Source organism: Nelumbo nucifera, chromosome 1 (assembly GCF_055504915.1).
Source record: "Nelumbo nucifera cultivar China Antique chromosome 1, China Antique-T2T, whole genome shotgun sequence".
In the NCBI taxonomy this organism is placed as follows: Eukaryota; Viridiplantae; Streptophyta; class Magnoliopsida; order Proteales; family Nelumbonaceae; genus Nelumbo; species Nelumbo nucifera.
This window is the reverse complement of record NC_142649.1, coordinates 127,114,974-127,129,860: the sequence shown is the minus strand read 5'-3', so window position 1 is coordinate 127,129,860 and position 14,887 is coordinate 127,114,974. Positions and strand designations below refer to the sequence as shown.

The 14,887-nt window shown below is 44.9% G+C and overlaps 1 protein-coding gene across 1 annotated transcript; it reads left to right on the top strand.

The window, feature by feature from the left end:
• The first annotated feature begins 10,770 nt into the window (after window positions 1–10,770).
• Window positions 10,771–13,654, top strand: LOC104613112 (arogenate dehydrogenase 2, chloroplastic-like). Its single transcript, XM_010280811.3, has 7 exons — window positions 10,771–11,284; window positions 11,407–11,575; window positions 11,675–11,842; window positions 12,080–12,162; window positions 12,288–12,357; window positions 12,470–12,544; window positions 13,217–13,654. The coding sequence occupies exons 1-7, from the start codon at window positions 10,896–10,898 to the stop codon at window positions 13,487–13,489; spliced, it is 1,227 nt and encodes a 408-aa protein (XP_010279113.1). The 5' UTR covers window positions 10,771–10,895; the 3' UTR covers window positions 13,490–13,654.
• The last annotated feature ends 1,233 nt before the right edge of the window (window positions 13,655–14,887 follow it).

The following is a 14,887-nucleotide window of genomic DNA, read 5'->3' as shown; positions in this document are numbered from 1 at the left end:
GTATGTAGAATTGGTCAGCAAGCACGTCTCGCAGGTCGCCACCTGGACCTCAATCAGGCCGGCAAGCCCTCAAGGGAGGTCGCTCCTCGCGTCTAGGTCACTTCGGCTGGTGATGAGGTGCTACAGGTTGGTCCTGGATGAAGTGCTACTAGCCGGCCTAAGTTGTCGTCAAGGTCGCTAGGTCGACGGAGGAGACAGGTCACCAAGTCAGTGGCGAAGTCGGATTGCAATCTGAAATTCCATAACTTTGGCTAGGGCAAGTCATCGCCTAGGTGGTGTTTGGGTGTCGTCCAGTTGTTTCGAGATGCCATCTGTCATGATGTCATTGGAGGACCAAATCTGCCCTCATCAATTGCCCCCCACTCCCAAGTTGAGGGCAACTCGGCAAAGGGAGTAGATTGTTCCTTTGGCCCGAAATGACTGTCTGATGAGCTCATAGTCATTGGCGTCAATCCAATTTGCTCCTCAAGTCGGAAGAGTCCAAGTGTTTGAATGCAGCCTTACGTAAGACATCGTCGTCTTGATTATCAAGAAACGAGAGCGAATTCATCCGCTCGAGGAGAGGTGGAGCAGGTACCCCAAGGACATCTACCTTATTAGAGATGCAGCCATCAAGAGGTTCTACAATCTGACTAAGTACCTCAAGAGCGAAGCTCATCATGCCATCCTCAAGAGGGGGTTCTAATTGTATGACTGCCTCGTTAGGTTGCTCCACTCAGGTAGACTTTGATGCAATGTCCCTCAAGCCAATTCTCAAAGGAGTAGTCGACAAGGTCGATGCGGAGCCTAAAACCAAGGTAGAGGTGGCTGTGAAGAGATTGGCGATGCTAAAAGCAAACTAGTCTTCCCTTCATTTTTTTTTTTGGTGGCTGGCATCCTTTGAGATTGACTCAAGTGTGCTTCCGAGCTATATAAACGGGTAGGCTGACCTTTTGATCTCGATCTTTCTATTGTCACCGAGATGGATAGTCATTCTATTGTAGCTTTAAAGGTGGTTGTTTCTATGTCGTCACTTGGGACTGGGTTCTACGGGTAGATGCTTGTGAGGTCATGGCGTACATGTACTACACCTGCTCCTGGAACCGTTGGTGGCCTATTCCTACCGGAGTCATGGGAGGGTCACCTAGAGGGGGTGGCTCTACTGTCTGCAAGTCGCCTACTCTTACGGGAACCATACAGAGCTCAATCAATAGTGAGGCTTCATAGTTCGGGCAAGGAGACAATTTGGGCCAGATCGTTGAAACTCGCCCGAGCTAGTTGTTCATGTTCTGCTCCCCTTGTAATGGCTGCTAATACGTATGTTGTTGTCAGCATTGGCCGGTAGTTCAGTGCCACGACTACACTGCATCAGCCCGTTGGTCATCTACTCATACTAGAGCCATAGGGAGCTCGACTTGCGGGGGAAACTCTACTAACTATAGGTCGCAAGCTCGCACAGGAGCCTTGGAAGGCTCGACCTACAAGGGCGTTCGTGCAATCCGTTGGCCACCAACTCCTGCGGGAGCCACGAAGGGCTCAACCTGTAGAGGCAACCTCACGAAACAGAGATGATGAGGCTTCATTTTGGGCTGACTGTTGTTGAGAACAAATATAGAATGAGTTGAGGTTGGCAGGGCTGCTCCACGATCTGTTGGTCATCAACTCCTACGGGAACCACGAAGGGCTCGACTTGTGGGGGCGGCCTCACTCCGAGGTGCCTGTCATCGGACTGCTGGTTGTTGAGGTCGTTCTGCAACTGATTATTCTGCAATGGCATGAATGCACCGAACTTCTTCTCCCATGCCCACATCTGGAGATTCATGCTTCAGCTCATAAAACTGTCACGCTTCAATCCCGACGGGAACCGCTGGTGGCTCTACCACGGGGAGAGGGGCGTTCACATGAGGTAAGAGTGTATTTATCTGGGGTAATGGGAGTGTTGGGTTCGGCACGGTTGCTACTCCAAGAAGTGCTAGGGGCACTAAACTTGTTTGATTGTCATAGAGGGGTTCTCAGGTTCATCACGGATGCCCTTGCCCCTAGTAATTAATACTTCGTTGTTGATGTTGGTGCTGTTCAAAAATTTCATTGAGTTGATAAAGGTGAAAATTAGAAGGTGAGAACTTAGCTTTTTGTTGCGTTTCCCATAGACGACTCCAATTAATTGTGCACGATCGGACCTCGGTGGCTTGGCTAGTGAGTCGAGCTAAAAGAAGAGGAAAGCTCAGAGAACCCAAGGTGGCTAACCCGGCGTGGTCGCTTCAATACTTAAGTCAGTAGCTGGTTATGTTGCGAGCTGAAAGCTTGCAAATGTGAGAGCTAGTAAGCAAAAAATTGCACGTCTTTTTTCCTCTTACCTTGTCAAGTTGGAGGTGAGGCCTTTATATAGGCGTTGCTTGGTGTGGGCTTCATGCATCGTGTTCAAGATCTCAGGGAGGTCGTGCCCAACCGGTCTGAAGTCCATGGAGGTAGCCGTACATGTAGACTAGGCTCTGCGCCTTGCTCGGTCTCCTCTAGAACATTCGGTACGGGGGCCAACTTCCAAGAGACCCGGTAGTGACAGGTTCTGAATGCAGAATTGGTTGGCGAGCACGTCTTGCAGGTTGCCACCTAGACCTCAATCAGGCCAGCAAGCCCTTGAGGGAGGTCACTCCTCGTGGCGATGTCACTTCGACTGGTGACAAGGTGCTATAGGTCAGTCTTGGACAAGGTGCTGCTAGCTGGCCTAAGTTGTGGTCGAGGTCGCTAGGTCGGCGGAGGAGGCAGGTCGCTTGGTCGATGGCGAAGTCGAATCGCGATCGGGAATTCCATCACTTTGGCTAGGGCAATTCATCGTCTAGGTGGTGTTTGGGTGTCGTCCAGCTGTTTCGAGATGCCATTTGTCATGATGTTGGAAGACGAAATCCGCCCTCATCAATGATGATGATGATGATGATGATGATAAATTAGTGAAACCTCACTTGATGTTTGGCAATTGCAATCACCTCTCCTAACTTTCTGACATAGTTGTAAGTAGGCACTCTTTGGTACAATCTTTTAAAAAGAGACATGAAAATGTTGAAAATATTCATGCATTAATTTTGACAAAAAAAATATTCTCAAAATTTTCTATTCATATGAATCACTGCCCCAAACTCTTCCAATCTCTTTTCTTAAATTGAAATTTTCTTTATTTTTGTTATTTATAAAGTTTGTATTAATTTTTTCTGTAAAAACTAACCTTAATGGTAATTTCATACGTATTTTCTACATTTTTATACCTTTTTTAGAAGATTTTATCCAAGGGAATTTATTTGCAACTGAATCAAAAAATTTAGTACAGGTGATTACAATTATTAAACTTCCGGAGAATTTCAACATTGTGAAAGTTGAGAGAAGGTTTCAACAATTTGCCCTAATAATAATAATAATGATGATAAAAGATAAAAGAAAATCACGTGGGAATTGGGCAGGATGTATGAGAATGAGATGTCCAAAACCAATAATTAATGTTGGTAGTGAGAGGCTGTGGGCCAAATCTTCAACGTGTCGGATCCAACTCCCACGTTAGACACGTGGGTTTGAAACTCCCCTTGTATCCTCCTCATTTTGATTTTTGAAAGCCGCAACTGTAACCAAACAAACTTTGATTATGAGCTCAGTACGTACTACACTGGTCTCGCTTTGATCACTGATGGCCCCACACCCCATGTTTCATGAACGAATTAGGACCCACTCACCCTATCAAATTTTAATTGAATGAATGGGTCTTGGGTCTCAAGACTCTCAACTCCCAACTCAATTAGTTTCATTTTTTTTTCTTTACTACAAATAAATTTGTTATCTCCTTCTTACCTCAACTCTTTCTCTCTCTCTCCCCACCGTCATAAAAATCTCCCGCGTCTCCAAACACATATTGAGTGATTTAAAGTGAAAACGCCATTTTCACCCCACCCCTTCACTAGTTCCCTTCCCCTCCCAACTCCCACGTGAATGAGACACATGGGTTCACCTCAAAATATCGTACTCTATTCTGATTCCTCACCGTAAAAAAAACTATACACATTCAGAACGTCCAAATATCATACTCTATGCATTTATACTTGCCTGTGAATTGGCATCGATTCTAAACAGACACCTATCTCAAATCAATAATTCTGACCTTGAGTTATCGGTCATTCTCCCCTTCTCAACCCTATTTAATTATTGGGGATGGGATGTCACCGGGTGGGGTTCACTCACATATGTTGTCTCAACTTTCTAAGTCTCTATTTGATCATATCCGGCCCAACCCTCTCCCAACTCCCAAATAGAGATGGGATACCGAATCTACCCCTATCCCCTCAACAAATTCAGGTGAAACCGACTGTCCATTAAGAGCTCGTTTGTGAGGGCTTTCTTGTGTTGATTCTTCACCTGCGTTGATTGAATTACTTCAATATTTTCACTTGAAATCCATTTTTGCAGCTTCTACAAATCTATTTTTTATGTCAATTGAGTGGTGGCTCAGTTGATTTGTTCTAAATAGAAAAGCAGATTCAATTCTTGCAACCAATATCCGGGGGTTGACTCGGTTTTCCCAATGGGTCATGGGTCCCCGGTTCGACCGAGTGGGTCAAATGGTTCAGTCTGGTGATGTCATAATTAACATAGTAAAAAATTATATTATACATGACACACATACAGGTTATATATATAACCTGTATAAATATCTAGAAAATGATATAAAATTATAAATAGCTAAATAAACGTCTGAAATATCTTAAAACTTATAAAAAATGCCTAATATTTACAAAAATAATATATCCAGAAATGCAAAAAAATGTGAGAAAAACTGAAAAAATGTAAAAAGAGAAGGGGGGGTCGAGTTGGGACTTTTGGGGAATTTTTTGATTTTTTAAACTTAAAAAATGGACTAAAAAGTATAGGTTGACAGTTGAACCATTGCCTGCTTACCGGTTTGGCGATTCAACCATTCAGGTTGTTCAATTCGCTGACTTGTCAACGGTTTTTTAACAAATCCCGAGTTTTATGAAAATCAAATCCAAAAATTAAATTGATCAGGTGACAGTTCAAATGGTTCGACCATTTGGGTCAACGACAGGTTAAAAACCTTGTGTGCAACCATGAGTTTGGGGAGAGGGGTCATTGCCAACTTATTGGTGGGTGTTGTGCTTGTTCAAAAAGGCCCATGTGAAGGATTCAAGTGTATCACCAAAATGTCAAAAAAAAAACTATTTTTAACTTTCCAGATTTTTACTAGATCGGCTTTGATGTAACCATTTTCGGTCTTGTACCAATTTTTTTGTGATGTGTCAATTTTTTGGCTAAGTACTTCTTCATTTGACCTGCTCCCGGGTGACCTGTGACTCAGAGGATGGTGGAGCTCTCTGATGGCGAATTGCCTAGTGGTGAGCTACTTGGTAGCGAGCTCCCTGGTGGTGAGCTACCTTGATGAGTTGTTGGGTGCAATGCCTTGGTGGCAAGCTCCCTGGTGGAGTGCAACCCGACTGCCCTCTGCATGAGATAATCTGCTCCTCTTTGTAGACGGCGGGAGCCGAGGAACCCGTGAGAACTGAATTAGAGGACCCGAGGGTGTTTACCCAGCGAGGCCACTCTGATGCTTAAGTTAGCACTCTGATAGTAGAGAGCTTGAAGATGATATTAGAGAAATGAGAGAGCTAGAGAGCAGGGGTTACCTCCCTTTTTCATCCCCCCTCCCCTCTGGGGGGTCAGAACTCTTATATAGCGGTGTTCTGACAGATCTGGTGTAACCGCCTCTGATTCTCTACCACAGTCATTACTTGCCAGGGCTGAGCTGGTGGACATAGGTAACCGTTGTAGAGTACGACCCTGCCAGACAAGGGACACCCCTCTCAAGGCTGGCAGGCACGATGAGAGACGTGGGCGCAGGTCTCTAGATTTGGCAGGTACGGTTGTCAGGTAGGAAATCTTCATGCGATATGCCGAGCTGCTCTGCAACGAGCTACCTTGCACCAAGCTACTTTTCACCAAGCTGCTTTTCACCGAGCTGTCGGTAATGTGCCGAGGTGCTTCTACCCGAGGCAGGTCTTCGTGGCCTAATAGGAGGCGAGCTGTCTATAAGTGGCAAGCTGTCTGTGGCGAGCTGCCTATAAGTGGCAAGCTACCTGTGGCGAGCTGCCTATGTCGAGATGCCTGTAAGTGGCGAGCTACCTGTACGTGACGAGCTGCTTGTAGCTAGCTCGAGCTGTCTAGTTGTTAGAGGCTGCACTTAGTTGGCATGAGGTGCCAGGTGTCATAATTTCACTGGAGGGCCAGATCCGCCCTCATCATTTGCCCCCCACTCCTGAGCTGAGAGTAACTCGGCGAAGGGAGTAGATTTCTCCTTTTGGCCCGTAAGTCGACGAGCTAGTAAGCGCTGATCCAATTTCTTAGGCTCTGGGAGCTGCCTGTAAGGTGAGGAGGTCTCCACCAGTTCAGTACCGTAGCCCTTAGGCTCTGGGGGCAACTTATAGTCCATTTTTGTTGATTTTTCCCATGCTAAAGAAGCGATTGGGTCTTAAGCAGTAATGTGGCTCGTAAGCTTTGGGAGCGACTTGTAGTCCACTCTCCTTGACTTTGCCCATGCCGAAGAGGCGATTGGGTCTTAAGCAGTAGCGTGGCCTATAGGCTTTGGGAGCGACTTGTAGTCCACTCTCCTTGACTTTGCCCATGCCAAAGAGGCGACTGGGTCTTAAACAGTTGTGTTGCCCATGTCGTAGAGGCGACTGGGTTTTTCAGCAGTAATGTGGCCCATAGGCTTTGGGAGCGACTTGTAGTCCACTCTCCTTGACTTTGCCCATGCCGAAGAGGCGACTGGGTCTTATGTGGTGCCGAGGTCTCTGCTTGTGAGGTGTCGAGCTGACCAGGTGCCGAGCTACCTGTGAGGTGTCGGGCTGACCGGGTGTCGAGCTGCCTGTGAGGTGTCGGGCTGACCGGGTGTCGAGCTACCTGTGAGGTGTCGGGCTGACCGGGTGCCGAGCTGCCTGTGAGGTGTCGGGCTGACCGGGTGCCGAGCTACCTGTGAGGTGCCGAGTTGACCAGGTGTCGAGCTACTTGTGAGGTGTCGGGCTGACCAGGTGCCAAGTTGCCTGTGAGGTGTCGGGTTGATCGGGTGCCGAGCTGCCTGTGAGGTATCGGGCTGACCGGGTGTCGAGCTACGTGTGAGGTGTCGGGCTGACCGGGTGCCGAGCTGCCTGTGAGGTGTCGGGATGATTGGGTGCCGAGCTACCTATGAGGTGCCGAGCTAACCAGGTGGGTGCCTTAGAGCTATGATTGCGCTGCATCAGCCTCGTAATGCCAGTCACCCACTACTAACTTTAGGTCACCAGCTCACTCGGGAGCCTTGGAAGGCTCGATCAGCAAGGGCGCCCATGTAGTCTGTTGGCCGCCAACTCCTGCGGAAGCCGCGAAGAGCTCATCTTTGTAGGGGGACCTCACGAAGAGGACTGACGAGGTTTTATCTGAATTGAAAGTAAAGTTGGTAGAGCTGCTTAGTCTGTTAGCTCCCTACATAGTCTTTGAGTTCATACAAAATGGAAACTACAAAGCGAGAGCTTCAGTTTCTAAAAAGTGAGGACTTAGCTTTTTGGGAGGAGAGGACTTAGCTTTTTGTAGGATGAGAACTTAGCCTTTGTAGGATAAGAACTTAGCTTTTTGTCGCGTGTTCCCATAGATGGCGCCAATTGATGTAACCGTTTCCAGTCTCGTACCAATTTTTTTGTGACGTGTCAATTTTTTGGCTAAGTACTTCGTCATTTGACCTGCTCCCGGGTGACCTGTGACTCAGAGGATGGTGGAGCTCCCTGATGGCGAACTGCCTAGTGGTGAGCTACTTGGTAGCGAGCTCCCTGGTGGTGAGCTACCTTGATGAGCTGTTGGGTGCACTACCTTGGTGGCGAGCTCCCTGGTGGAGTGCAACCCGACTGCCCTCTAAATGAGATAATTTGCGCGTGTTCCCATAGATGGTGCCAATTGATGTAACCGTTTTCGGTCTCGTACCAATTTTTTTGTGATGTGTCAATTTTTTGGTTAAGTACTTCGTCATTTGACCTGCTTCCGGGTGATCTGTGACTCAGAGGATGGTGGAGCTCCCTGATGGCGAACTACCTAGTGGTGAGCTACTTGGTAGCGAGCTCCCTGGTGGTGAGCTACCTTGATGAGCTGCTGGGTGCGTTGCCTTGGTGGCGAGCTCCCTGGTGGAGTGCAACTCGACTGCCCTCTACATGGGATAATCTGCAAGAACTGAATCAGAGGACCTAGGGGTATTTACCCGGCGAGGCCACTCCGATGCTTAAGTTAGCACTCTGATAGTAGAGAGCTTAAAGATGATATTAGAGAAATGAGAGAGCTAGAGAGCAGGGGTTACCTTCCTTTTTTATCCCCCCCCCCTCCTCTGGGGGGTCGGAGCTCTTATATAGCGGTGTTCTGACAGATCTGGCGTAACCACCTCTGATTCTCTGCCGCAGCCGTTACTTGCCAGGGCTGAGCTGGTGGGCGCAGGTAACCGTTGCAGAGTATGGCCCTGTCAGACAAGGGACACCTCTCAGGGCTGGCAGGCACGATGAGAGACGTGGGCGTAGGTCTCCAGATTTGGCAGGTACTGTTGTCTGGTAGGAAATCTTCTTGCGATACGCCGAGCTGCTCTGCAACGAGCTACTTTGCACCGAGCTACTTTTCACCGAGCTGCTTTTCACTGAGCTGTCGGTAATGTGCCGAGGTGCTTCTACCCAAGGCAGGTCTTCGTGGCCTAATAGGAGGCGAGCTGCCTGTAAATGACGAGGTACCTGTAAGTGGCGAGCTACCTATGGCGAGCTGCCTATGGCGAGCTGCCTATGTCGAGCTGCCTGTAAGTGCCGAGCTTCCTGTAAGTAACGAGCTGTTATAGCTAGCTCGAGGTGTCTAATTGTTAGAGGCCACACTTAATTGACATGAGGTAACAGGTGTCATAATTTCACCGTTCAACTGAGTAAGCCCTAGACAAGTAATCAATACAAAAAAAAAAGGGATGATCCAAATGCACAGCCGGCAAGGGCTTTTTTCTGAGTGGTTTAGGAACTAGAAAGGGTCGTGGTTCCGGTCGAAACTACTTCAACCATCTAATCAGGTCTGGTTATCAAAACAATTTTGGCTGTATGTGTCGGCACTCGGCAACCAACTATGCAAAACTGTTCAATTACCAAAATACCCTAAACTAAATCACTGTGAGGGAAAGGGATTGTTCCAGGAAGTTATATTGACATGTCAAAATGATTATTAAAATTGAAGGAGGGGAGAAGTAAAAGAAAAACGTGAAGCCATGCTTGGACGGTCGGAGGAAGGATCCATCCAATGGCATTTACAAAATAAAACAAGAGAGAGAAGTATTCAATGGGTATGAGTCTAAATTTTTAGGCGCGAGATTCTGATCGTATGGTAATCAGGTAAGACAATCATGGCTGGGTAGGTAATGACCATTGGTTGGAGGGGGTTGAACTTGAACAGCAGTAGGCAGCCGCCCCAACCAAGGAAGATGGAGGGATTCCTGCGTGTTTCGTGAGCCGTGAGTTGATGATGCTCTCTATCTCTCAAAACGTGTTGATAACTTGATCATATTGAACAGTTGCGCTTACGGTTTACGTAACATGGCTTGACCGATTTTACGGGACGTCATTGACCTGGACTGGACCAGCTGGTTGGAACGTTTGGACCAGGGAGTCAGGGACTATAACCCCCACTCCCAAATTTTTGTTTTATATTAGCTTGCTCATAGTCTTCATAAATAATTAACTATATACTTATGTATGGGTTTAAAAGATGACTTATGTATAAGTTTTGACTATTATTTATTTATTTATTTATTTTGAGTAAAGTTAAACCATCACCAGATGGTCGGACCGTTTGACTCATGACCCACTGGCCGGATTGATGTCCATTCAGTGTCACATATTTTTAATGATGATAGAATTAAAAACTTTTACTTAACATCCATGACTATTGACCACCCTCTCCTTTATTTGAACAATTAATTCCCTTTCTTTCTCTATACGAACATGTGACGAACTGACAATGAATTTTGCAATAGACAATGACATGAAATTGTAAAATAGGATTTATGTAAATATGTAATAGATCAATCCTCTATGATGATGATAAAAAAAAAAAAATAGAGAGTTTTATATTAAGAGTCCGGACTCACATATCCCTCTGAGCTCCATGTGTGGTAGAGAGGACCCATTTATCTGAACCCTGCTGGATGAGATGTGGAGATCGGAGAGGAAGTGGCTACATTCTTGGGCTGTATTGAATAGACATGTGGGCCAGTACTAGTAGTAGTTTCTAATTGCTCTAGTTATTTGTTTGAAATAAAAAGCGAAAAACAGCAACCATGTTTTCTGAATTCAGAAAAGAACAACGCAGCGCACACATGGATCTATTTTTAATTACAGATTGTCACAATTTTCTTTAGCGGTAGCAACACTTAACCCCTCATCAAACTTTCATTTATGACGAAGACCCACCCTGAACGTTTCCAAGACTTTGTCAATTTGCCCCCTGCCTAAGTGCCTAGTGCCTGCCATAAGAGAAGAGATTTCCATCACGTGACTATTTCGTGCAACTGTGCAACTACCTTTGTCGTATAACATATCTCCAAGCTCCATTTTATCACATTTTCGTACAAGTTTCCCCCATCTTTTAATATCATTCATCGCTAATTAGGAAGCCCGTTGCATTCTGTAGTTCTCCAGAAAGGTCGAGGATATTTAAGTAAATGCAGAACAAGCTTATTCTATATAAATATCATCCTCTCTTCCAAGGCATGTCCTCGAACCTCAACCTCTGAAGCTTTGTGCCTGGGAAGAAGAAGCCAGAGCTCAGAGGAGGAGGAGACCAGTCCGAATCTTTGACTCTTCATTGGCAAGCGTAAGGGAAGGAATATGGCAGCCTCTCTCCACCACCTCTGCCACTGCAAACCCCAAATCCGGCCAAATTTGCCTCCCGCAGTCGAAACCACCTTCACCAATAACCACCACCTCAGTATTCCTCACAAATCAAGCTCCTCTTCTTTCGGTAAAGCTGGACTACAACTGCAAGCCGCTCCCCTGAGACGTGCCCACATCTTGAACCACGTCCATTGTTCCATCTCCGAGCCATCCATGGCCCCCAAAGCCGAGCCGGAGGATCCTCTCCGGGTTGGAATTGTTGGGTTCGGAAACTTCGGTCAGTTCATCGCCAAGGGGCTCAGGCGACAAGGGCACAACGTCTTGGCAACATCCCGTTCCGATTACTCCGAGTACTGTGAAGAACATGGGATCGAGTTTTTCAGGTGAGTCTGATTGATTGCTTTATGTTGCCTGCACTCTTTTAAACATTTCGACGGGAGAACTAATGGATTTAAGCTGGCACCAGACTAGCTAATATCAAACACTTTTATTTTGATGACAACAGAAACATGGATCAGTTATGTGAACAGCAGCCAGATGTGATACTAATTTGCAGTTCTATTTTGTCGACCGAGACTGTGGTCCGAACTATCCCAATGCACAAGCTGAGGCCTGATACCATCTTCGCCGATGTCTTATCAGTCAAACAGTTCCCAAGAAATCTGTTATTGGAGGTACCCACTTGAGCTGAGATTTGGTTGTTTAATTTGTTTGGTACTTTGACTCATCAACATAATCATTACTTAAGTGAATTAATTCTTAATTGCTTTCAGGTGCTTCCACCGGAATTCGGGATTGTTTGTACACATCCCATGTTCGGACCGGAGAGTGGGATGCATGGGTGGGCAAAGCTGCCGTTCGTCTACGACAAGGTCCGGATTGCCGGAAACACTCCACAGGAGCGGAAATGCGATCAGTTCCTAAGCATCTTCGAGCAAGAGGTTGGTAATTCTACGAAGAAAAAACATAGTTCCATTTTTCCTTAACGCGGTCGATTTTTTCTTGACCTGGTCATTGTCAACAAAGGAAGGCCAAGAGAAAGTTGGAGAATCCTATCCATTCGACCAATTACATCTTTTATTGGTCAAAAATGTCTAATCAGATTAATTAATGGCATTTTTCTGGGCAAATCAAGCGTCACCAATTAATTAATGAAGGGTCTTTTCTTTCATTTTCAGGGATGCCGAATGGTCGAAATGTCCTGCGAAGAACACGATCGCCATGCCGCAGGCAGCCAATTCATCACCCACACCATTGGAAGGTAGCTAGTGATTTTAACTGAAAAAAGTGCTGACAAACTGTTTGATAATTTGAACCACACTCTTGATTACATATTGAGACTTAAAAGAATTAATGAGTCATCTTAATATTTTTCATTTGCTTCAGGATCTTATCACATCTGAACTTGGAGTCTACACCCATTAACACTAAGGGATATGAAACACTCTTACAACTGGTAATTCTACTAATTAAGACCCATTTGATCAATTACTTTATAAAGGTAAAAAATGCTCCAGTATTGATGTAATTTTTGTGCTGATTGTCTTTCTCTCTCAACTCTCATGCAGACCGAAAACACTGTGAGTGATAGCTTCGATCTCTACTACGGGCTCTTCATGTACAACGTAAACGCCACTGAGCAGGCAAGTCTACCAAAGCTACTTGATGTTTTCTCATATATTTATCATGTATTTCAGTAAAGAAATTGTTCAACGTTTGGACAAATAAAAATCCACTCTTACAATGGGATAAGGATTGAATACTTAGACCATTTGACCAAATAAACTTTAATTAATACTATAGTGTTATTTCTTAATTGAATTGAATGATTCCAAGGGTTGAAATTGAAACCTATGAGATAACTTTATATTACAATTTGCAATTATTTTGGAATTGTGGTGGGATGGCTGCTAACCTTTGGTAGGCCCCCTTTGTAATCACTAATCTGAATATATATATATATATATATTTAAGTTGCAAGCACTGAAATTATGACCAAGTAAAAAGAGACGACTTGGACCTTCCAGCTTTGCCAAACCCACAACAAAATAGTTGAAATAATTTGGTAATAAGTCACCATTAGCACGTTTTACCCTTTATGTATAACCAAAATTAATTTTGTATACAGCCAAGTCAATACATGAATTTACAATGTGAGGTGTGAGGTGGTGTAACCATTAAATCACTCTCATGTGAAAAAACACAAATACCCTTAAATCATTATAGGGTCATACGTGGTTTTATTAGTTAATGAGCTAATTAGGCAGTTCAAATATGATCTAATAGTGTATTAATACATCATATACATGTCACAGATCGAGAATCTTGACAGAGCATTCGAGACAGTGAAGCAGAAGTTGTTTGGGAGACTCCATGACATACTGAGGAAGCAAATCGTAGAGAGGGTGCCCTTACAAGGGGCCCAATCAAAGCCAAGGGAACCCAACTCCACACCATACTTCCTACCCAACAGTGAGAAGATGAAGGACCTCTCCTCCTTTGCCGTGCCCCCTCCTCTTCCACAGGAAAGCAAAGATATAGCCGCTTTAAAGCCTAATGAATCTCGGGCTGCCGGTGTACGTAGATAGCTTGGTACCGCACCAGAACACATCGACAAGCGTCGGTTGTTCATCAATAGTCTGAAACATCCTCAGCCATCTGAATTTTTTTTATCAGTTTCATCATCGCCCATGTAATTTTTCCTTTTATATATATGTGTGTTAATTGAGGTTGATAAAATCATTTGATTTCAATTTTTTAGTGTTTGATTGGTTGTTAATTATCTTAAAATGTGGGTTAGATGGGATAAGTGGAAATGGTCTTGCGAGGTTGGTGGTGGGAGGCTGAAAGTCTAACTGTAAAGTAGCATGCCAAGAAACTTAAATGGAGAGAGAGAGAGAGAGAGAGAGAATATTCTGTAAGAATAGAATCGATCTCATATTGTGGTGGGTGAGGTTGGGGGTTGTGTAGTCGACATCATGTAGGGTCGGCCCATGACTGAGGCGCCTCGTCATACTGTTTTGATAATTTTTGGTGATCTCCACCAGTCCGGTCGGAACCCTTTCAAATTTTTTCTTTATCTTTTTAGGACAAATTTCCCTAAAAATTTCTTAAATTATCTTTATTGTTTAGTTAATTGACAAATTGCATCTTTACTATTGAACTAGTGTCGTAGACTATTCCTAGTGTTTCTGACAATTGACTGGCTATACCTATACCTCTGTTATTAAAGTCCGTTAATGTTCCATTAAAATATATATACACGTGACATCAAATGATGTAAAACCCAATATTACCCTTTGTTCATCTTTGATAAACCAGATATCTATTGTCGAGATGCTTGTGGGATGAACAAGGATTCCCTACCAACGTGTAAGCTCTTGGGTGTAAGGTGATTGAGATGGCCACCGGACATCCCCGGTGGATGGAAGCCCCAATCTCTGCCCTTTAGGCCTACCTGCACTAACTCCCTCTAAATGAAACTGCGACAAGAGCAAAGCCACCTTCTCCTCTTTGTCTTCGAACCATGCATGGAGCCACTTCCAAGTACTCCAAACAAGATAAACCCCCAACATCGAACGAGACCACATCTGAAACATTATTGTGGTGGGGATCAAACAAAATTTGGAATAGAAGGATCTGATGACCTTTGCTGCCTTGACCTCCGACCAGAGAGGTGTTGTTCCAACAAGCGAAGTGGATTCTAAGGTCCAACCCCAACCAGAGCGAATAGAAAATTGAAATTTTGATTTTGTCAAAAAGATATGGTCCCGGAGGAGCTCAGGGTTAGTTTGACGTCGTTGAACACCGGATCAATAAACTGGTTCCCAGGACTGCAACTCCCCAGGATCTCCGCCACTTGTGTTTTCTTTTTTTTTCTTTTCTTTTATCAAGTTCTAGTTATTTAATTAATTAGCCCTCTTACAGTGGCTTGGCTTCTTCAAAGGAATTAAACAGCAATAGGTACATATGAAGCTCAGTCCCTC